Genomic DNA, 25,379 nt, shown 5'->3' with positions numbered 1-25,379 from the left:
TAGTTCCTTTAGCTTTTTATACCCTGAGCTTAGCATAGTGCCTGGCACATAGTAGGCACTTAATAAATGTTTATTGACTTACTCTGGCATTCAAAGTCCATCAAAATTTGGTTCCAGTCTGTCTTTCCTAATTACATGTTGTTTTCCCTTATTTTACATTACATTCCAGTCAGACTGACTTCTTGATGTTTCTTTCACATGAATTCTCTCTCTTGCTTCAGTGCAGCATCTTTACTGGGGTCATTCCCCTGTGCCTGGAAGGCTTTCTCTCTTTTGCTTCTTGGTGTCCTTCAGAGATCAACACAAATGTCACCAGAAGATGCTGACCTTGATCCTCCCCTTATTAATGTTTCTTCCCAAAATTCCTTTCTGTTTATTTTGTAAATATTTTGTATTTCTCTGCACAAGTTATTTCCCTCTAGTAGAGTGTCAGCTCTTTAGGGCCTGAGACCATTGTGTTTTTGTCTTTTATAGTGTTTTGTACTTAACATATACTTAATAAATGCTTGTTGAATTGAAACCGATGTGAATATAATATTGAATGTTCTTAGTATGTTAAGCAAATAAAGTGTACATCTGTGACATGGTTTCTCAAAGTACTTTGGTGCCTCTCATATGCTTATCCTATTTTAAGTTGTATTATGATTTTCATTATAATAAGGGTTTGCTTTGGTGGCTAGAGGGCTGGCCTTGGAGTCTAGGATAGGAGACCTGAGTTCAAGTCCTGCTGCTGAAGTATAGTGGTTTTGTGGGCCTAGGCTATTCCCTTAATTGTTACTTGCCCCACACAACTCCCTAAGGCTCTCAGTTTCATAGAAGATGCTGACCTACATGCTACCCCTCCTTTATTTTCTTTTATTTACCAATGAAGTCACAGGGCTTTCCCTGTCCCTGTGATTTTCAATATAATTATATGGTTATTTCTTAATCTCACTTACTTTGTTGTTTGTCCTTGAGGGCAGGGACTGTGTCTTTGTTTTCTACAAGCAAAGGAATGTGTAAAAAGCAGTGTCTAATAAATTGGTTGAATTGAGTAAGACTTACCGCCTAGGAATTTAAATTCTAAGTCTACATCTAATTGTATTGTTATTTTTCTCCCTAGTGCCCTTCCATTTTCTCCAGTATCTATGGCTACTCTTCCCTCTCATTCTTCAAAATCTTAGGAGTTTTGAATTGATTGTATTTTTTCCCTTGTATCCAAATAAAACTTTTCTGGATTGTTGGCTTTTTCTGAAACTGGCTTTCATCAGGAGACTTCTTGCCAAATGGGCTTCACTAGCTTATTTGTTTAATGAACAGGTGGCCGCTTTTTTACTTTTTAGAGCTAAGATCAAATGAGACGACAGAAAAAGAGTGCAGTATGCTATAAAAACATAAGCAGGTCAATGATTCTTACTCTTTTCAAAGGGAGTGGCCTGCAGAATGTTCATATCCTCTCATCTTCAGCCAAGATTAGGCTCAGTAGATATGGATGCCAAGTACTTTGTATTTTTCAGAGTGAACCATCAAAAAGTCAAATCTCCAGTTGGGAAAAGAGTGACATTCTTAACCATTTCATTCTGTTATGAATCTAGAATCACACCTAAATTCCCAGTTATTTCCATTTAGATATTTCTGCCAGTTTTTCCCATGTATCTTTGCTTATCTAGTCAGTTGCTGTGGGAGTGCTTTTCAAAGTCATTAAGTAGATGTATTCAGCTGCTGTTATGAGGTCCTAAGTCCAGTGAAATGTGGCATGTCAGCATGACCAGTCATTTGTGCCTCATCAACCATCCATTGGTAACGGATTCAGAACTAAGGAAGTTCCTCCCCTGGAAACTTGTGTCACCTTTATTTCACTTGGCATTAATGAAAGGTCTTCAGGTGCAGTCTTTTCTGTTCTTGGACTTGGATTGATTTTATCGTAATGCAGATGACTTTTGGTCAACACTTATTGATCTTAAACTTATCATCTTACTGAAGCTTACACAGCAGTTAAGAGAAAACCTGAGTATAGCCCAGAAGATCAGAGAATTGTCTGGATTTGACATTTTTGGTTCTCAGAAAAAGATTTAGAACTCCCTTCTGGGATAATAGTTATCAAAAGATCTCAGTCTATAATTATTTGGTCCTGGCATAGTTGGCTTCCATTCTTTACAGAATAGACTTCTAGTATACTAGAGCTGAGAAGGACTTCAGACTTTCTTATACAACCTCTTCAGAGAGTTTTATGGTTGAAGAATTTGAGGCCCAGAGTGGTGAAGTGCCTTGTCCACGTTAGGAGCAGACCCAGGGCCTGGAACTTAAGAGAGCTTTACAAAGGTGAGTGAAGCCATCATTTTGAGTTCAGTTGGTGTAGGCTATGTTCTCTTGGAAGAGAATGGGCCAACATCAGAAAACAGTTTTCTGGATAAGTATTTTGAGACTAGTTTCTCAAAAACTCACAGGAAGTCTATAGACTTTCAAGTTCAAATGTTATCAATTTTTTTTAGTAGAATAGAACTATTTAGATTTAAAGGTTTTAGGAGCTAGGCATTTAAAGTGAATAGAAGGGAAAAGGAAAAATAAAAGAGAATTTTGTTGCTATTACAGTCTAAATGGCAAAAGATAAATAAACATGACAAATTGGGAAAAGTTTAATTTTCCTGATTCTTAGAACAATGAAGCCTTTCCATAATCATGTTTCCTCGTAAGCCACGAAAATGATTCAAAACAAACAAAACTAAGGTCATGTTAGGTTCCCTATTGTATTGCTCTTTTGAGAAATATGTATGTCACCTTTGCTTATCATGGATATTTTTCTATTTGTGAGTGGCAACCGATGGAGCACGTATTATGTTCTCCCAGGGTATGTGTGTACATATCTCCGTGCAGCTCTGAGCTTATTGATTCCCTTAAGCTTCTTTTTGCAAGTGCCTCTATAGCTATGATAGCAGTGCACTGTGGAAACACTATGTGAAAGAGTGCCAAGTCCTGGCCTTGGTCAGATGGATAGCTTGTGGTGAATCAGGATTCTTTCATTTCCTAGTGGAGGGCTTTTGGGTGATTTTGGACTTCCCAGAGCCTCAGTTTCCTTCTTGGAAAAATAGAGATAAATATATTTTGATTACTTTTTCCAAAGTACTGTGGTAAGAATCAAATGAAATCCTGTAGAAAAAAAGGATTTTTTTTATTATAAAGCTATAGTGCATACAAGATGATATTATCGATCAGAGGGTCAGGAATCCAGATGACAGCTACAATCTATGAAAAACTAAAAAAGAGAAGCTATACATAGTGGACAGCAAGGCAGAAGGTGGTTTTCACTAGATCTATACTCTTTATCCTATGAAATGAGGATGCTTTTTTTTTTTTTAAATCCTTACCTCTGTCTTAGTGTTTGTTTGAAGACAGAAGAAGATGAGTAGAGGCGAGGCAATGGGGGATAAGTGACTTGCTCAGGATCACACAGCTAGGCGTCTGAGGCCCGATTTGAACCCAGGACCTTCCATCTCTAGGTCTGACTCTCAAATTCTCAGAGCCACCTACCTGCCCCCTGAATAATGATGTCTTGAAATAAAACATTTCCACTTAGTTTGCTCTAATCATTCTAAGTTAGCCCTCTTGTTTCCAGTTTTGAATATCAGGAGTATTAACTTTGTTTTGTGCGTTGCCCTCTGTTTGCATCTTATGAGGCATTTTTGTAGCCATTCAAATAAGCTTGGATCTTAGGCGATCTTAGGTGTTCTTAGGTGATCACTAATGATTTCAGGAGGAAATTTGGAAGCGGGCACCCCTTGCTTCCCTGTTGGTTCATATCATTTCTCTGTCTCTTATATTATTAGGTTTTTCCCAGGGCAGGGATCATTTTTGATGGATCAAAATCAACTTTTAGTTAAACTAATACTTTTGTGGGCTTCTTACACCACTATTGAAATGTGAATGAGAATAATGATTATATTATGTCTTCTTAGGAGTTCAATGGATAAAGTTTCATACTTCATTAATTGGTTTCTGGAAATGTGTTCTTATATCTGGATTCAGCTTTCTGTCTAGACTTGGAGCCAGAAGACCTGGGTTCAAGACCCAGCTTTCACACTTAGATTTGTGACTTTGGACGTGTCATCTAATCTTTGAAGCTATTTCCTTCCCCATTTGTAAAATGGGTACAGTAGTATCCAGGTTACCTTCTTGTTTGGTTGTGTGGAAACACTTGGTACAAAAAGAATGATACTTAGACATGAGTTGTTATTGTATCTGTGTGAGATATGGATCCTCCCCTCCCCTTCAGTGACCAAATTCTTTAAGTCCTGATATTTTTGCTAGTTGGGGACTTGATGGGAAGCAGATCTGTAAGAACATCAGGTGAAGAGGGGAAAGAACTGATTGGCTGATAACCAAACAAGATCAAGAACTGGGAGCTTTAAATGGTAGGGACCCTTTTGTCCCTTATTCCAGATGAAGGAGCTCCCGTTGGAACCAGACTCCTGAGGTGTGAAACTGCTTCGTCTGTCTCCTTCTGGCTATTGCCCTGTTCTATTAGCTCTTTCCAGCCATGTCCCTGTGCTTCTTTTGCGTCTCCATTTGTGTAGACTCTGAGCTTTCCTCTCAGTCTGTGTATGTATCTGATTAAGAGTTCTTTGGCATGCCTCAAGCTTGCCTTTCGGTTCAAATTTTGATAATCTTGAATTGCTTTCAAAGCTGAGAGAGATTGCTTGCTCATTGGAACAATCCATCCTAAGATGCCATTTCTCAAATTCATATTTTATATGTATATATATATGCATGTATGTGTATATGTATATGTGCATACATACACACATATACAGACACATAATTATAATAACTTATTAACGCTGAGTTTTTGTTTAGGATTATACTTTTCCATTTCTCTCTGTTCATTATTCCTCCTAAATCAGTTTTTCATCTTTACTCAGACCCAATAGTTCCTCTTCATTGCTGTCTGATACCAGCACCTCTATTCTGTTTGTCTCCTTTTTCCTGTCTCCTATAGTTAGCTGTTTCATGTATGTGCTATCCTCCCCTTGAATCCTTTGCCCCCTTGTCCCATGATCACTTATGCCTTGCTGACCCTTACTAATGAACATATGCTGATTGGTCCACTCAGAGGTGGGCTGTAGCCAGCTCTTACAGGTGAGCTGATTATCAAAATTTCAGTCTCAGTGCTTAAATTTTGGAGTCAGGAAATCTCCAAATTGGGACTTGAATTATGTTTGACTGATTGTCTAGAGCAGTGATTCCCAAAGTGGGCACCACCACCCCCTGGTGGGTGCTGCAGCGATCCAGGGGAGCGGTGATGGCCATAGGTGTATTTATCTTTCCTATTAATTGCTATTAAAATTTAAAAAAAATTACTTTCCAGGGGGCTAAGTAATATTTTTTTCTGGAAAGGGGGCAGTAGGCCAAAAAAGTTTGGGAACCACTGGTCTAGACTTAAAATGAAGAAAATGTTAACAATGCAGAATAAAATTGAAAGTTCATCCAATGTATTTTTTTTCTCCCCAGGAAGCCACTTATTAAACATTTACCAGCCTACTCCTGGATCTTCTGTAGATTTTCATTTTATCTCCCCAAATCAATCCTTTTACTCTTCTTCCCCAACTGACTATTCCACTATCTAGAGAGGCTTCAAACCTCCCTCTTGGCTCTATTAGAATACCTTACTTCACACTTTACTGAGAAAATAGAAGACATTTATCTCTTCTTCTCTCTTCTATATCTTAAGCTCTTTTTGCCACCCCTTCCATTCTTGTCTTCTTTACTTCACTCTCTCCTAAAGAGGGATCCTCTTGATATGGTTTCCTGGCATCTCTGCCAGAAGTTTGCCTCCAGGATCATTTCCCCACCTATCCTAGTGGCTTCTTCCTGTCAGTTTGGAGTCATGTTTTGAGTTTCTTCCATTCTTAAAAATCCCTTTAGTTGAGCTTTTCCTCTTTGAGGTGTTGTCCTTGATTTTTTTCCTTTTTTTTTTCTTTTATATTTTATCTGTCTATTTATCTTATCTATCTGTCTGTCTGTCTATCTATATCTATTCAATTACATGTAATAACAAATTTCTTTATACATTTTCCCAAGTTATATGGTCAAACTTTCCTCCTGCCTTGCCTTCCCTTCCCCCTCCTGGTACTGCCAGGCAATTTGATCTGGGTTATACATGTATTATCACGCAAAACATTTCTATGTTGATCATTTTTGTAAGTGAATAATCCTATAAAACCAAAACCTCAAAACGTAAACCAAAATAAACAATTGAAAGATTGTATGCTTTCATTTACATTCTGACTCCTAACAATTCTTTCCCTGAAGGTAGATAGCATTTTTTGTCATAAGTCCCTCAGAATTTTTCTGGATCTTTATATTGTCAATGATAGCTAAATCTATCACAGTTGTTGATCACTCTCTTATGACCAAACTCATATCAGAAGCAGCTGGAGCTCTACATCCCCATGTCCGTCTCACTCACTTGTTGGCCTCTTGTCATGTCTCCTCCCTGAGCTCCTCACATAGCTGAAACTACCATCTTCAAGGTGATCTCTTAATTGCCACTTCCCACAGCCTCTTTCCGAAAATCTCTCTTGACCTTTCTTCAACATTAGAATTGACTGCCAGCCTTCTGGGTTCAAGTCAAATATATGCTCCTTGAAAGCAGGCACTGTTTCTACTGTTTTATCTCTTGGTCCTGGCAAATGGTAGGCAACTAGAAAATGTTTATTATTTGTTTGATTGATTGATTTATGCTTTCCTCTCCCAGGATTTGTTCTTCCCTGCTTCTCTTGCTAGCTCACTATTCTTCCTCATTTTCTTTTACCTGGCTTACCACGTTCTTCTGTTTATCTAACCTAATGACCTTTATGCTGCTGTCATCATTTTACATATTGACCTGGTTCTGCTCATGTTGTGGGATCTACAGGATTCCCCAGGTTTCTTAGAATTCTTAAAGCTCAGTTCTAGGATAAAATCTTTGTATTGGTGATTGGTTTTTAAAGGCTCTCTTGATCTGCCACCAGCCCACCTTCCCAGTCCAAGGTCTTTTATTCCTTCTACCTTCAGTCCAGACCTGCCCAGGGTTGTCTGTAGGCAATATTTTCTTCATGACTTTACACCGACCATCTTGTTCCCCCATGCTTTGAAATATGCTCCCTCTTCATTTTGTTACAGATTCTTTTGAGGCTCTACCCACATACCTCCTCTTACATGGGGGCTGCCTAATTGGCCCTCTTCCATGTGATAGAGGCCTACTGCAAATTGCTTTGTATAGTTTTTACAGACTTTCCTGTGTTCATATTCTTTTCCCTAAGTAAACTGCAGGCTCATCCAGGATAGGAGTTGTGGAGGTTTTGTCTTTATATTCTGAGCATAATGCCCAGCCCATTGGGCTACTTAATAGAGGTTTATTGACTAAAAAAAGTTGTGTAATCATTTCACTATAATAATCACAGCATGCAGTTTTTGTTTAGGATTGCAATATAAACAAAACACAGACATGTGAATCTTATTTGGAGCCTTTTTTAAAAAAATTGACTTAAAAATCTCATAGCTAAATTCTAGTTGTGGTATACAACCAATATGTATTTAGTGTCTTTGGTATGCAAATCACTGTGGTAGACTGAAATGACTAGTATTTTTTAAAGGCTTCATTAAAATTTATGATGTCAAGGGAGTATACTTATTTACAGCTTGATTATTAGGCAGTTACATGATCAGATAGCATTTATTAAGTGTCTACTATGTGCCAGGCACTGAGCTAAGCTCTGGGAACAAAGAAAAGCAAAGGACAGTTCGTGCCCTCAAGGAGCTCACTGACGGAGACAACATGGATGAACAACTGTGCAAACAAGACATCTACAGGACAGATCGGGAATGATCTCAGAGGAAAGGCAAGGCAGCTTAAGGACTGAGCAAGGCATTTTGTAGAAGGTGGCTTTTTAACTGAGACTTGAAGGAATCCAGGGAAGCTAGAAGCATGGAGATGACAAAGGAGAGAGTTCCAGGTGTGTCATAAGCAAGGAACAGCCAGGAGGCTTCGAGTGTGTGTGGAGAACAGGATGTCAGAGGAGTGGAAAGGTAGGAGGAGACAGGTTAGGTAGGGCTTTGAATTTTAAAGGATTTTAGATTTGATCTGGGAGATGATAGTTGCTAGAGTTTATTGAATGGGTGGTGGTGACGATTTGCTCAGATCTACACTTTAGGAAGGTCATGTTTGACAGCTGAGTGGCTTGGGCAGAAGCTAGAGGCAGGCAGACCCACTAGCAGGTTTTAGAAATAATCCAGGCAAGTCATGGGTGATGATGTCAGAGGAGAGAAGGTGGGGTTGCATATTGGAGAAATGTTATGAAGGTAGGAATTAGTTTATCTAATGATAGTGGTTGTTTTAAAATGGAGCTTTGGAACCATTGGTACAAAGGCATATATGTTCTATTTTGTATATTTGTGGTGCACAGTATTTAAGTCCTGTTCCTTCTTGTTGGTTGTAAGAGGTTAATTTCTTTCTAATTTGGAAGCACTGTTGAGGAAAGAGGAAACTGGGGAATGAGATTCCTTTTCAGATGTTCTTCCCTGTTACTGAGGCGATACAGGAAAGATGCTGCAGTGAATGAATCTTTGCAGTTGTATGTTTCTCTCAAGAAAATGCTTTTGAGGAAGTGTTAGTAAGCAGGATTTGTAGCATTGCCTCCTTTTAGAGAGAAGCCACTGGATAGAGAGCAAATGAGCATTTAGAGGTTAAACTTGATGGCTTTCAAGAAGGTATTTGACTGGCTGGATTCTGGTTGCAGCTGTTACTTTAAGACTAGCTGGTGTACTCTGCTGGGTTGCAGTATCTTTGCTTTGGAAGGAAAGAGGAGTCAGCTCAAGGAAGCTGGAGCCTCGCCCCGTGCTAGAGATGCAGTGTTAGTGTTGGAGCCAGCTGAAGGAAGACGTTCCCATGGCATGCTATCCTTAAAGAAAGAATTCTTCAGAATCATCCCTTTGTGGAGGTGCTGACTGTGCTAGGTAAGGCTGCCAGGGGATAAAAGGCTGCCCTTGGAAGAGAGCTCATCATTGAGGAAGTTTCCATAAACATCCATGATGTTACATAACTTGAGCTGCTTGGATCTTAAAATGGATCTTTATGACCTGTTTCCTCTATGGTATAGGTAGGCAATATTAACTGTGTTCTGCAGTTTTCCCCCCACTTAAGTTCTTTGGTACTAAAATCAGATCAAACCTAGCAATCCATAACTAAATGTGAATGCCTTGAATTTTGAGGATTTGTAGTGAGTACCTTAATATGATGCTTTCTATTATATGTGCACCTTTAAATATTAATATTGTGTTCTTTTGGAAAGAATTTTTGCAAGCCAAAAAAATCAATGGAGAAATTTGAATATTCTTGTCTTTGTTTTTCCACTTGTGATCACAATTAGTTCAGTTGTTACCTATTTCTATAATCTGACTAATGACTTCTTTGTTAACTAATAACAAAACATAAGCCAAGTTGAAACATACCGAGAAATGGTAATCTGTGAGCTAGAGTGTTGGGGAAGGGGGGACACTTGATCTATTTCTATAATGAGGTAAAAAGGTATGTTCTACAGCAGGTTCCATTCCTTATTGGTTGGGACAGATTTTCAGGTGTAATCGGAGAAGATATTTGCTTATCTCCACCTGAAGGTGACAGAAACAACCAGAGATTTATTTTTGGGATAAAGGCTTGTTGAGAGCTGATAATAAGCTCAGTGGCATTCACCATTAGGATGAAAAATGCAACCATTTTGAGAAATATGCTGTAATATGATATTTCATTCAAGTTAGTATTTGAAATTCACTCATTTCTTAGGGAAATGTGAAGCGATGCTTGTCATCTGCTGATTGGTATTATTTTCTAGGTTTAAACAGCAATCTTAAATCATTAAGTCAGCTTTTTGGTTTGAAATATAAACACCAGAACAAAATCCTCTTTGGGGGAGGGGTTCTCTGGACATTTGGAGATAATTCTTGCTTTTTTTAAATATGATTTTGGGTAAAGGAAGCTATGAATATTTTGGCACTATTTTTGGATCTGAATTTTTTTACTGGGTCTCTCCCCCCCTTTTTTTATCTTGTGGTTTCAAATGTGACCCTATATTTTGAGGAAAATGTTTAAGTAAAGAATTTTTCTGCATTAATATCAGCAATATTTGTGAAAGATCCCAAGTAATTTGCTAGTAACTAACAAACACGTATCTACATACTACAATGCTTTTTTAAACTTACTGATGTTGTGAATGAATATTTGCTTCATTTCTCAAAGAATTGTCTTTGAGTAATCATAATTAATTAAATCAAATTTTACAAATTTCATATGTAAAAAAAAGTAATTTTAGGCCCAGTTTGTGTCCTCAGCTTGTCTGCTTTCTAGAGAGGGCCTACATTGAGGAGTGTACTGACTATTTATGACATTAAAAATGACTTTCATTGTCTCAAAGAATTTCAAGCTAAGCATGCAGGGATCTTGGATACTATTCTCTAGGCCAATTCTCTCATTTTACAGTTAAGGAAACTGAACTAAAGGCTGGAAATGATTTGTCCAAGTTCACTCAGGTATTTAGAAGCAGAGCTGATATTTGAACCCAGATCCTTTGTCTTCAAATGCTAGTAACTGTTCAGCTTCCCTATTGGACACTAGTTTATGGAGTTAGGTGAGTGAACCCTTACTCAAAATGTTTTATTTTGACATTTGTAGATTTACTGTTTGGACCATAGTGGCTCTTAAAAATTATCTCAAAGTGGTTTGAATATCTTATCTGTGTGGAGGAATGGGAGGCAGAGCAGGTTCACTTGAAGTCATAAGCTCTTTGATGGCCTATAACATTTTTTTTCCATCACAAGGTTCAAATATAATAGAATTACTTTTTACTTGGTTCCCATGGTTTAAAAGCCTCTTTTTATGTCTCTGAATATTGAGTTTTCCTTCAAAACAAATGGCTTGAATTATATGAATAAGGTTTCTAAATATCCTCTTTTTTCTAACTGATAATTCTCTATTAACTTTAGCTTTTTTAAAAAAATATAGCTGACATTTATTACCATTTACTGTTGCAAAACTCTTTACAGTGATTATTTTATATGGTGCTCTGAACATGACCATGAAGTAAAGTAGATTAGATAGTAGTAGTATGCTCATTTTAGAGATTAGGAAATTAAAGCTAGTTTGACTTCTTCTAAGTCAGGCCAGTGATATATTACAAAACTAGGATTTGGCCAAAAAAGTTCTCTGCTGTGTGCTTTTTCTCTTAACACCTGTGTTTTGGTCTTTTCGAGTTAGGTAAAAGAAGGTAAACCAAGTGCTCCTTTGGTTTTCTCCATTCTCTGTCAAACCAACTTCCTAAATATGCTGGTTCTGAGCTATTTAATTGTACCTGCGTGTGAAACTGTGTTTTCTTCACCTTCACATTGTTGTTACAGTTTTTCACCACACATAACGATGAGATTACATAGGATCTTTAAGGTTTCTCAACCTCGAGTGTTTTTTTTTTAATCTTTTACAGTGCTTTATAATTACTGTTGCTTTAAAGATTCCCCCCCTTTGGGAGGGGGGGGTCCAAATCTATGATTTCATTAGTTTCAGAGATTCTTAGTGAGGAAATCCTTTTCCACAAAGCAGATGGCCATTTTTTTGTAGTTTATGCTCTTGGAGGATTGCTTACATTGTTCATCAACTGGCATCTCTCATATGAGATAGAGGAGAGGTACTAACTACAAAAGTAAAAAGTGTAAAAAGAGAGCTTGTCTGCCATAAATTTGATGTGTTCATTTAAGTTCTCTGCATCCTGAGATGAAAGGGGACAAAACCAAGGCCTGTTCTTCAGGAGACTCTAGAAAAGAATATAAGTATTGAACAAACCAAGGTTGACAATTATGTAGACATAGAATGTATTCTATCTACTGCAGGTTAGCAGGAAAAGAAAATGAAATCCATTCAAGAGGTGTTTGTATAAAAAGTCATTAAGACCATAAAAGTTCCTTCAGTGAGTCAGAGGGGAATAGGAAAGAAGATTGATTTCCAGAAACTTGATAATAGTGGTCATCTTTTTTTTTCTAAATTCTTCTTCTTTGTTAATTCTGGCACTTTCAGAAAATTATTTGTGATTTCCCTTGGCTACAAAATCCAGGCAGTTAAGTTCTTAGGTATGCACTGTGAGCCCTGGGTGGACAAATGGGATGGGTCTGGAAGAAAGGGATATATTAGAATTGGACATTAAGACTATGGAGCTTATCTTTTTAAAATGGCTACAAGACCTGGAATCTGTTAAAAGAAGGTAATATTTGCTACAAAAGCTTATTCTCTCTGGGTTTTGAAATTGTCATGCATGTCCTGTGCTAGATGCTACCAAAGAAAATCAGTGAATGACTACTTCTGGATGCAGAATATTTTTGTAGGATTAAATGATGAATGAAGACTATTATTTTCTTGTCCTTACTCTGTTTATGATTAGATAACAAAGAAACAGCCCAGAACATTTCCCTCTCTAATGTATTTCTAGAATAAAAACAAACAAAAACTGTTTGCTTAAACTAAAACTGTAGAGTGTGGCCAGTCTTTTTCAACTATGATAACAAAGCCATTTCATTTATTTTCTAAATGGATAGATAATTAGGATGTGAGGCAGAAAGGACCAGCCTGGGGATTTTTCAGAAACAAAGACCAAGACACATTAAAGAACTTTAGTTCTAGTTTTGCTCTGCCTTTAAACACTCTCTATGACTTGGGCAAAGTGCTTCATTTATTGGGACTTTGTTTCTTTATATTTCATAGGAGAGGGCCCAGTTCTAAACTGTTAAAGAGTCCATGAACTATAGAGTACTAGTATGGCCACCAACTTCTGTGCTTTAAAAATAAACAACAACAAAACCCTTACCTTCTGTCTTAGAATCAGTACTAGGTATTGGTTCTAAGGCAGAAGAGTAGTAAGGGCTAGGAAATGGGGGTTAAATGACTTTGGCCCAGGGTATCACAGCTAGGAGAAGTGTCTGAGGCCAGATTTGAACCCAGGACCTCCTGTCTCTAGGCCTGGTTCTCAGTCCACTGAGCCACTTAGATGCCCCTAATTTCTGTGCTCTTGATGAATCCATGGCTTAACTTATTTCTGTAGTCAGGAACTATCCCAAGTGGCATTGGTTATAATATCTTTCCTTAGCTCATAATTCCCAGAGGATCTTTTCATAAATATAGATTTTTTAAAAATTTACTTTTGAGCTGTCAGCACTTTGGTTGACAATTTCCAGGGGTTAAGTGATATACTTTTAATTTGAGAAAGATTTCCTGTAACGAAGTTAAGGAAACTACTTCATTCATTCATCTGTTCATTTAATAACCACAAAATAGTTTGCGAAAGCATTGTTATTCCTATTAGTAAAACTGAAGCACGGAAGGAATTAAGGATATAATGAAGACAAAGAAGGGTCAGGTAGAGATCCACTAAAGATGTAGGTCTCCTGAATCCCATTTTCAGCATTCTTTTCCTAAGACTTTTGGATATGATTCTGAATACATAGAAGACAATAGGGCATTTGTTATTTTACCAGGTTATATCATTTTTCTCCTAGGTAATTCACATGGAATAAAATAAATGAAATTACCATCCTCTAGTAATGGCTGGAGAGAAACTGTTACTGGGAAAGCTGTAGTCTTTGAGATTGTCTTTTGAGAAATCTAGTGCATAATAAAAGTGATAGAATCATTGAAATGGACATTGAGAACCTAGAGCTTTACTTCTCAAGATAGTATGACATAAGAATGACCAGATTTTGAGGTGCTGATTACTTATGGGAGGCTTGATTCTCCTGCTCTGCCTGAAAGAGAACAGGATCTACATTTCAGAAGAAATACAAACTCCATGATTTCTGCTAATGTGATCACTACAGAATTCTTGATTCAGTGAAAGTTTTATTCCAGTTGGGCGATAATCTTCAATGTAGAGGAATCAATAAGACTCTCTGAAGGCTTAATTCATCATATACTGTTGAGAAATTGCTCCTTTACCAGGAAAAAAAAAAGTTTAAATAAGGCCTGGGGAAACCTTTTCAGTTTCTGTTCTGAGTCCACGTGAAGTATTTTGGGCCTTTTGAGCCAAATGTTGCACTTTTAACCTCTGCTTAAATCTAGATAGGATAATAGCAACACCAGCAACTAGTATCTTAGTTGCATAGTATATTGGAGCTGTCCTTCTGGACCTTGAGACATCTTAGTACATTTCCTCATTATATAGATGAAAAAGTGGACTTGAGTGATAGCAGTTGCTCAAGATAACAGAGCCAGTTAGTTGCAGAGTAGTTACTGGACTCTGGGGATTTTCCTATTATACAACAACTTGTACTACTTTCTTTAAAGAACCCTACAAGATCAGATCAGATTTCTTTTGAAGAAATGGTTAATGATATTGGGGGAAAGAATTACATTTCTTTTTATCTTCGAGAGCTCATTTAAAATTTTTTTTATTGTTGATTTTGTTCTTGTGTTGATTTTCAATTCATAAGTGTTTGCCCAATTCCATTACCCATTGAGTCATTCATAGTGACAAAAATTTAAAATGAGCAAATCAACTAATACATTTACCGTGTCTTACTATATTTCATAAAGAATAATATTTCAAATGCTATTTTTTGGCTTGCTATAGTTTGAGGTACTTTTACCAAAATTAGTGTTATTAAGCACTGTTACTTTAAGCAGTTGGCTCCGAGTTGGTTCTTGAATTAAAATTATGCACTTTAGAACTAAAAAGGAAAGTAGAGCCATTCAGGCTACCTTGTTCATTTTACATATTAAGAAACTGAGGCCTAGAGAAGGAAACAATAATAGTAACTGAGTAGAGCCAGGATTCTAATCTAGGTCCTTAACTCTGACCTGCCTTGGTGTCCTGTAAAGAATATTGGTTTTGATGAACGGCAAAGGTCAGGAAAGTGGAAATAAGGCAGAAATGTTTCAGTTCATTTTGGGATTATAACTTTTTGGCAGTACTATTTAAGATGGTGCATGTGCAGAGCCCTCATATTTAGACATTGAACTTATCCATATAGTGCCAGTGTATAGGAGGGCTTAGTTTTTTTCAAATCTCATGCCCTGAAGTTTAGCAAAGTGATAATATTTTGTCTACCATGAATACTCAAAAACATTTTGAATTTGGATTATATAGGAGGGGATTAAAAAAAAAAGTTTTCTTAGGGGTGGATATGTGAAAGCTGTAGTGTGGGAAGAAACTAACAAAGAAACAGTTGTTATATAGGCATTTCTGCATGCCTGGCCCAGTTTGGTCAGCATTTCTAGTGCTGATGAATAACATTTAGCTCCTTGCCTTGGTGTCCTGGTCATTTTATCTGGAAAGGTAAGGTAGGAAGTTCTCCTGCAAGGCTTCAGGTTGGGAGGCCTGTCCATTTTTCAGTTCCTTTGTAATATTTGTATGGGGGATTCATTTGGGAAGGTTGGCATGCTCTTGTTTTGGAATCTGAAGTGTCACTCAAAGGATGTAGTCCTGTGTTTTGACCAAGCATTTTTTCTTTGTGATTTGCTCTTATAGCAGAACATAATCTGTTTGAATTCTGTTATCCTTAACTTACCATTCTAGAATTCCTAGAGGACCTGTGCAGCAGCCTCTGGAAGATCGAATCTTCACTCCTACGGTCTCGGCAGTTTACAGCACTGTGAGTATTTGAGAGCTGTGGGGCTCAGCCATGTGGCTGCTCTGCTTTGCCTCAGAGCCATCCCTAATATATCATGTACTGGATTGTTTTAATGAAATTTCATATTGTTGGTTTTGTGATTTATTCATAGCACTGAAGTGGAAACTGAACTCTAGGGATAGTTTTTAGCCAATCAGATATTTATCTTTCCATGGGTCTAGTCAAGATTGAGGGTGGAATATGAAGAAAGTTTAGTTTATATGCTTAGTTTTCCTTTTCCTTAAAAGTTAAGTGAGGAGTGGGATATTTTTCTGTAGCATACTTTTTATGTGGAACAGAAGTCATTCAGTAAATTTTTGCATTACAACACAGTGGAAAAGAGCATTGTATTTGGAGTCAAGACTTGGGTTCAAATACCAGCTCTGCCTCTCACTCTTTGTGACCTTGAACAAAAAAGTGACCTTACTTCCCTGACCTCAGTTACTCATCTGTAAAATGAAGAGCTTGTACTTGATGATCTCAAGTTCTGTCATGGGATGTAATTATCATGTGATTAGAAATAAATTTCAGCTGGTTTAAGGGGTGAATTTATGATTGTGGCCATCTTAAGGGAATTGGATGTCAAAACTCTTAGGAGGACCTGAAGGGTTGGTCTTTATGAATACTAGTACAGTCACAGTTTCCTCCATATTAAGTGTGAATTTCAAATGTTTTATTTTCACATTTTCCTGACACTGTTAAAAGTTGTAAGAGATATTTCAAATTCTTTCAGAAAGTAGTTTGAAATGTAATATTAGGGATCTCTCAGATTCTCAGAATGTCTTATTTGTTGCATATGATTTATTGACTGTTTCCATGAAAAATTCTATGCTTCTTAAACTTTAAACTTGGATTTAAATGTTTTATATGTGTGAAACTTGGCTTGTCTAAACTAATATGTTTTCTAAATTTAACTCATTGATAGCTTTATTCTATTTAATCTCAGCACTGACAATGATAATGTGGTAGCTTTGCAAATGTGTATAAAACATCTACCAACACATATGGAAAAGAAATCAGTTCTGTAGCCATATATTTTAAAGCAAACTCAGTGAGTTTAAATGCAATGTTTAACATTGACTTTGAAGGTGACACTGGAAAATTACTTATTCAAAGTATTTCATCTAGTTTATGTTGATGTTTTTTAAACTAAATTTTTATCTTTTGTTTTTGCATTGCCTCATATTCCTCATGTATTTCTCCTCCTTCCCTGCCCAGAGAATCATCCCTTATTGCAAAGAATTTAAAAAAAAAAGAAAAGAAAAGAAAAAGAGGAAGAAGAGAATATTCAGCAAAACTGATCAGTACAAAGAAAATATCTAATATCATATACAGTGTACACCATCTGTGGGGGGGGCACTTCTGCAAAGGAAAGGGGAAGATATCTTGTATCTCTTTTTTAGAACAATCTTGTTCTTTTGTAGTTTTACAGCATTTACTTTTGATTGTTTTCTGGTGATTATTCTTTCCAGTTACATTGTTGTTATTATATATCTTGTTTTCCTGGATCTGCTTATCTCATTTTGCATCAGTTCATGTACGTCTTTTTATGCTTCTCTGTGTTCATCATAGTCATTGTCATATACCACAATGTTTAGCCATTACTCAATTTAGTGGACATTTACTATGTTTCAAATGATTTTCTGCTACATAAAGTGCTGCTATAAATTTTTTGGTGATTATGGACCCTTTTGGTCAGTGTCCTTGGGGTATGTGGCTAGCAGTGGAATCATGATGTAGGATATGGACTTTTAGCACCTTTATTTACATAATTCCAGGATTATGTTCCAGAATGATTGTACTGATTCACAGTTCCATCATCAGTGTATTAGAGTGACTGTCATCCCATAGCCCTCCAATCTGACTCTTTCTATTTTTGTCATCTTTGCCAATTTGCTGACAGCGTGTGAAGTGGTTTGGATTTGGATTTCTTAGTAGTAGTTGTTTGGAGTACTTTACATTTGTTCATATCCTTTGAGCACTTATTAGTTGGTGAATGGCTTTTGCAGTGGTATTTTGTGGACTTCAATATGTGATCTATTAATTCACACAGCATGTTCCACTTCACAAAGCATTTGCCTCATAACAGTCCTGAAATAGTCAAGAGATATCAAAAAAGCATTTCTTAAGCTCTTACTGTGTGATATAGATACTTTGCTAAGCTCTGGGAATCCAGAAACAAACAAGTAAGACAATCCCTACCCTCAAGAAGCTTACAAAAGACAACATGTAAAGGGGAGCTGGAAAGGAGACAGTACTGGGAAGAGGGTAGAGAACTCTGGAAAGGAAGGAGAGGAGTATAGGTTGGTATGAAGATGGCCCAGGTGCCTCATGAGATGGTGATATGAGCCAACAACCCAAGAATCAGGAGAGATAGCTGGGAGCCAGGTCTGGGGGTGGTGGTGGTGGTGGTTATGATAGGGTGGCCTATAAAGTTATTTGAGCTGCTTTTCATTCATTCATTCATTCATTCATTCATTCATTCATTCATTCATTCATTCAATCACAATGCATTTATTAATCAAGATATGCAAGGTCCCACGGTAGGCATCAGGGGCTCAAGTACAACAAAAATCAGTCCTCCATATAAGAAACTTATATTAGGGAAATACAGTATATACAGACAGACATTAAGATAATCAGGATAGTGAATGTACTTTGAAACAAAACTCCCAAATATCATAGGAACCAGATTAAAATATATTTGGGAGATGTTTCACAAAATAAGTAAAAAGATAGTAAATTATAGATAATATGAATTTGTGGCTTTCTGAGTCACTTTGTGGCCCCAGGGTAAGTCTGATACCATTGGTATGTGTGTGCAGACTTCTTCTGCCAGGGGGCAGTCGGTTGACACATTCTCTCCAGTTTACAGTCTTAGTTGCTTGGAACACTAAGATTAAGACAGTCAGCGAACATGTGTGAGTGCCTCTTGTGTGCTAGGCACTGTGCTAAGGACTGGGCAAATAGGATTGTACATCTCAGCCCTTCTGTTTCCAAGGCCATTTCTATCCACTAAGCCATGCTGACTCAAAAAAAAAAAAAATGAATTCCATTTAGAGGGCTGTGACACCTTTATACCAAAGGTGGTACATAAGTTGTGTCCTGAAGGAAGGAAGATATCCTGAGTTTATGAGGATGTGCAGTCCAGGCTTGTGCAAGAGAGTAAAGATGGAGAACAGGGAAGACCAGCTTGGCTAGACCTTAGATCCGTAGGAAGAAGAATAATGCTAACAAAGTTGGAGAAGGTAGGATTGGGGTTGAATTGTGAAGAGATTTAGAAAGCAAACTGAAGTTTTTATTTTATCCCAGAATCAGAAGGGAGTCTCTTTAGTGACACATGATCAAATCTTCTCTTCCAGGAAATTACTTTAGCAGCAGTTGGAAAGGTGACCTGGAATGGGGATAGATTTGTGGCAGGGGCACCGATGAGGAGACCTTTTAATAATCTAGCTGAGGGGTAATGAACAAAGGGAGTTAGTTATGTTGTAGAGGAAAAAGGGGCATCTGGGAAAGAGGCCATAGATGAAGGAACAAGTTTTGACAATTGATGGGCTATGTGGATTGAATGACAGTGATTCAGTTTCAATGTCGATGTTGCAAGTTTGAGAGACTGAGAAGAATAGTCATGATATTATTAGGGAACTTCTGAAGAGGAGGAAGGCTTAGGGAAATAGATAATGAGTTCTGTTTTGGACATGTTGAACTTGTGATGCCTTTAGGGCCTCCAGATTGAAATATGCAAAAGGCAGTTAGTTGGTGATGTGTGTGTGACTGAAGTCCAGGCATCTGCATAGAGACATTTCAACCCATGGGAGTCCATGAAGTTATTAATAGATATGAAAAGATGGTCCAGGAAAGTTAGCCTTGGGCAACACCCACATTCAGGGGCCACAGCATTCATGATGAGCTAGCAAAGGAGATGGAAAAGGAGCAGATAAGAAAGAAAGGGGAACTTGGGGAGATTATTGTTACAAACTCCCATTGGTAAGAATATCAAGGCAGAGAATTTGGCCACCTATGATAAATGCAGTAGAGATAATTGTCCTTAAGTTTTGTTTTCCTTAGCAAACATTCGACACTCAACCTGCCTCTAATGTAATAGCAAATGAACCATGTATCACGTTTATAATTTTTTGGTTAAGATGAATCTTTGAGAAGAATTTGTATTTGATCTTTGAGGTAACAGGGAGTCACTCAAGTTTATTCAGCAGGAAAGTAATATAGTTAGAACTATGGCATAAAAATGCCTTTTAGGGACTGTGTGGAGGATGATTTGGAGAAGAGAGAGACCTGAGTTAGAGACCAAAGTCCAGATTAGTCTTTGGGTTCTGGAGGTCTGAATTCTTACAGCTCTGGGTTTGGTGTTACCTGTATGGGCAAGTATAGAGGCTTATTTTTCTCTTTTTAGGCCCTACTTTCTCCTTGATAAAATGAAGGGTTTGGACTTAGAAGATTTAAAAAATTCTTGTCTTTTGTGTTATTTATCACTATTGTCTGATCACATAGGAAGAGTTATGATCATATGTCCAGTTTGTCAGCCATACCTTAATTGAAATCTATTCTGTTTCTTTAGGAGGGATCAAAGCAAAAAGCAGTGTACTGTAAATGAGTAACCTTTTAAGTTGGTAACCACCACTTTTTCACAACACATCTTCTAAGAAGTAGACATATTTATTAAATTAAAATAATAGTGTGTTGAGTGATGGGTAGGGGTAAGAACAGGGAAAGAGAACTTAAGTTTGAAAAAAAACAATCTGAACGAGTTCATGTGTTCTAGCTTTAAAAATAATTTTGGAATAATTTGTTTCTATTTGACATTTTCAGGGTTAGCATATATATAGAGAGATAAAGTTGCCCAGGGTTTTTATGGACCAGTTCAGTGGTGCAGTGGATAGAATACTAGGCCTGGAGTCAGGAAGATTTGAGTTCAAATATCGTCTCAAACACTTACTAGCTGTGTGACATGACGTGTCTTCCTCTAACAGAATGGATAGATAAGAGTAATATTATGTTCCAGTGGCCATGAGGGTAGTAGAAGCAAGCACTGTTGGAAAGAGTAGAGCTTGGTCAGACATGGGAATGCCCATGGTCATCCATTACATCCAAGGCCATTTGCCAGTCATCCTGACTTTTGTCCTGCCACTGGATTTTGATCCCTGGAAGAGAGATTGAGACTGATGACTTTGTTCAACTCTGCCTCACTTAAATGCAATTCACAGACAGGTCAGGACATCACCTTGTGATGTCATCCATCTTCTTTGAAAAACAGCAGAAGCTATGACCCTGAGCAAGTCACATAAGCCTGTTTGCCTCAGTTTCTTTATCTGTAAAATGAACTGGAGAAGGAAATGGCAAACAACTCCTATATTTGCCAGGAAAATCCTAAATAGGATTATGAAGAGTCAGACATGACTGAAACAACTGAACAGCAAAAGGGTTTTGAAAATGTTTTCTTCAAGACTGATTACTTCTTTAGACCTGATTGGGCCATTTCCATTTATATTCCACGACGAGGTAAGATTTTGTTTTTTTTTTTTTTTTTAAACCCTTACCTTCTGTCTTAGAATCAATACTGTGTATTGGTTCCAAGGCAGAAGAGTGGTAAGGGCTAGGCAATGGGAGTTAAGTGACTTGCCCAGGGTTACATAGCTTGGAAATATCTGAGGTTAGATGTGAACCCAGGACCTCCAACCTCTGGGCCTGGCTCTCAGTCCACTGAGCCACCCAGCTGCCCCCAAAGATTTTAATTTCATATACATCATAAGAGTAAAGGATTTAGAAGGTCCTAGAATGGTCTTTAGATATCATCTAGTCCAGAGTTTCTTTTTTCTTTTTTTCATTTTAAACCCTTAACTTCTGTATATTGGCTCCTTGGTGGAAGAGTGGTAAGGGTGGGCAATGAGGGTCAAGTGACTTGCCCAGGGTCACACAGCTGGGAAGTGTCTGAGGCCAGATTTGAACCTAGGACCTCCCGTCTCTAGGCCTGGCTCTCAATCCACTGAGCTACCCAGCTGCCCCCCTAGTCCAGAGTTTCTTAACCTGGGCTATCTGAATTTGTTTTTAATATTTCAATAACTTTATTTCACTAGAATTTGTTTTCTTTGTTTATCTTCGTTAAGTCTTTGAGGACTTTATGAAGAGAGAAAGAAATTCCAGATCCTGAATTATGAACTATCCTTTGCCACAGACCTTTGGGAGGAATGTTATATCAACTGTTCTTATTGTACCATCTTAGGAAATCTCTTTGTTAAAAGCTAAAAAAATTTTCTTAATCTACTTAATTCTATTTTATGCATTTAAACAAGATTTTGAGGAGTACTATGCTTTACCAAATTGCCCTCGAGATCTAATCCCCTTCCCCTGCCAAAAAAAAAAAAACAAAAACAAACCCAAACTAATCCAACCCTTAGGTGAAGCATGAATCATATCTGCACCAGCTTCAACAAGTGGCTATCCAGATCCAGCCTTTGCTGGAATTGCTTCAGTGATGGAAAGTATACTGCGTCCCAAGGCTGTCTGTTTAATTATTGAACAACAGTAGTAATAGTAACATTGTAGGAATTACCTGCTGTGTGTGCTTGTAGTCCATAGTGTTTCAAGCAGTAGCAAAAAAGGCCAAAAATATTCTTGCCCTCAGGAGACTTAGTGCATTTTACATGGTTAAACAGTTTATCCTTAGCTAAAATCTGACTCTCTAGAATTCCCACTCATTTGACTTTGTTTTGTCTTCTTGGACCAAGCAGAATATAGATCATGCTACTAAGTGATATTCAAATGCCAACACCAGGCATTCAGAGCCCTTGAAATAACTTGCTACCCTACCATTCCAGTCTTAAATTAAATCCATCTAGTCTGTGTTCCAGCCTGGTTGTTGTCCTCTAGATACATTGATTTTGTGCTCTTGTGTTCCTTCAATTTCCTGTATAATAACTGTATAGTAACTAGACCTGTGATGGCAAACACAGAGAGGGCATGTGTGCCCTCTCCGTGGGCCTGCATTTGTCCACCAGAGTTCCTTACTACAAAGACAAAGGGACTCAGGTAGAGCTGCTCCCGTCTACCTCTCCATGTGCCTGAGGATATTCCTCACTTCATCCATCAGCCCAATGGGAGCATTGCCCCCCTCCCCTGTCTGGGGTGAGGTGCTGGGGGGGTAGGGGAACTCACTTGCTGCATGAGAGTGCAACATAGACAGCAGGCTGTTGAGTCTGTGGTGAAGGTGATTCCTGTGGTGGGGTTGGAGAGGAGCTAAGATTGAGCCAACTGCTCAGGCCACTTTCCTCCTTCTCACTTCATGCGCCTCATCACCCAACATTTGTTACTTTACCAGCCCCTCTGCCCAGCAGCTCAATGAAAGTGCTTCCTCCCTTCCCTATTTGGGGTGGGGGGTGAGGCACCCTCTTGGTCTAGGGGGTGGAGTGGGGGCAGAGCCAGAGAGGCAAGTTGTTATAGTTGGAAAAATACTGCTCTTAGTAGAGTTTAGAGAGCTTAGGCTTATATACTGTTTGTAGGTCTTCGTGCAGCTAGCCTCCCTGTCTTGGATGCTCTCCCTCCTCAAGAAATCTCAATTGTTTTCAAGATTCAGCTCAAGCAGAACCTTCTGTATGTTTGTCCTCATCTCCCTCACTTGCTACTGCCCTTTCTCCCCCAATTTCCCTTGAATTAGTTTTGTACATGTAATGTATATCCTTTTATGTGTGTACATGCTGTCTCCCTTTTTAGAATATGAACAGAAACTGTTATGTCTTTGGATTCCCCAGTGCTTAGCACAGTACTGGGCACATGAGAGATATTTAATAAACATGAAAATGAAAAGCATTTAGTTCACTTAAATTCAATAAACGTTTATTAAATGTCTACTAAGTACCAGATTTTGGAAATGATAATATTTCTTTAAAATTGTGTAAAGGCATTTTGTTATTATCCCTCCACTACCTTTCCCCTTTCCTTCCTCCTTTTCTCCCTCCTCCTATCCTCTTTCCCTTCTCCTCCACCTCTTCCTTTCCCCATCTTCTAAACCTCACACCAATGCTTGGTGCTCCCACTGTCCCCTCCTGGAAGATGAGGGAGATTAGGCAGATTGCCCAAGCTACATACCTGAGAAGGTTCACAGCCTAATTTGAACCGTTCTCTCCTAGGCTTCAAGCCCTGCACTATCTCATATGTCACCAAAGGCCCAGAGTATTTTTTTTCTTGAAACTCAAGTAGATGTACTTGCAAACATTCTTTCATGATATTTAAGAATATATTTTTAAATTGATGCTTTTTTTGCCCTCTCTTCCTGATCCTTCTGTCTCCTTAGGTTATTAGACTTTATTGAAGATGGTATTAAGCACAAGTCTTCATGTTTTACATCTCTAGTCAACCAGTTAGCTTTTTGCTTTATTATTTACTAGTGGTTTATTAAGCAGCTATTTTGGATAACTTGGATCTTTTGACTAGAAGTCTTATGTTTCCATGAAGAATTTTTGTCAAACATTTTTATTATGTTTAAGGTTTTTGGTGTCTGTTTTGCAGTTGTTTTTTAGACATCTTTCTTACTTGAGTTTAGAAAAAATATGTCACTCAGAACTAGCTTAGAATTTCTTTACTTATATGGCTTTAAATGGCTGGAATGACTGATTTTGATGGACCTGTTATTTTTATGCCAAGTTAGTAGTTAGAATACTTTTCTTTTTATCAATGAAAGATGATCTGTCTTCACATTGAAGATAGCTAACTTCATTAGAATGAGTCTTTCACCCCACTAGATTATGACCTGGAGAGCGAGGCTTATGATGTAGCTTTTCCCTTTATATCTCAGTACCTGGCATAGTACAATGCCTAAGACATAATAAACATTTGATGTTTCTTAAAAAAAAGTTAGTTAAATGATCGTTTCATTTTTTTCTCAACAGTTGGATGGCACTTTAATGTTTTCAAAATACTTTCCTAGGAATAGTCTCTCTTAAATTGGGTTGTACTATATAGCATCTTAGGAAGAACAGTGGATTTGGGAGGCTTGCATTCTGGCTGATTTTCAAACTATAGGATTTGGGGCAAGTCTTTAAACATCACTAGGAACTTCAGGTCTTCCCTCCCAATCTAGAAAATGGAAGGGTTAGACTAGGTAATCTCAAAAGTCCCTATTATCATTAAGTCCCGTGATAACCTTGTCGAGGCCTGCAGGACCAAAGGCAATAGAAAAATATTTCTTACTAAAATGTATTTTTTTAACCTTAGATAAATTGTTTAGAGAATTTAGGTCTGGGTAAATCTTAAATCAATAGTTTTCTTTTTTCTTTTTCTTAAAAAGTGTACTCATTCTTAATCCTTTGATCTTCAAGTAATTACAATATTGATAAAGTTTCAGATTAATCAAATAATCCACTGAAATGATATGTTTAATGTCTTTATCTTATTCAGGAAGTGTCCCTCTGTCTATGGATGATGATGTCTTACTATTATTAGTGATTTTCATTCATTCATTCATTCTTTTTTTTTTTTAATCTTTACTTTTTGGCCTAGTAACAACTCTTAAGACAAAAAGGCAAGGGTTAGGCAAATGGGGTTAAGTGACTTGCCCAAGTCACAAAGCTAGGAAATATCTGAGGTCAGTTTTGAACCCAGGTCTTCCTGACCAAGCCTAGCACTCTATCCACTGTGCCACCTTGCTGCCCCTTACTATTGATTTTAATTGTTAAAGGAATCAGAAATAGAATTCCCACTAATCATTTAATTTG

General features: G+C 37.7%; 1 protein-coding gene across 1 annotated transcript in view; it reads left to right on the top strand.

The window, feature by feature from the left end:
• The window catches only part of EIF4G3 (eukaryotic translation initiation factor 4 gamma 3), a 371,582-nt gene that overhangs the window by 81,850 nt on the left and 264,353 nt on the right, over positions 1-25,379 (top strand). The window contains exon 2 of the mRNA XM_044667830.1: positions 15,561-15,636. Coding sequence (XP_044523765.1) covers positions 15,561-15,636 — 76 coding nt within the window. The remainder of the gene's footprint in view (positions 1-15,560; positions 15,637-25,379) is intronic.

Source organism: Gracilinanus agilis, chromosome 3 (assembly GCF_016433145.1).
Source record: "Gracilinanus agilis isolate LMUSP501 chromosome 3, AgileGrace, whole genome shotgun sequence".
NCBI lineage: Eukaryota > Metazoa > Chordata > Mammalia > Didelphimorphia > Didelphidae > Gracilinanus > Gracilinanus agilis.
This window is presented reverse-complemented; position numbering and strand designations above follow the sequence as displayed.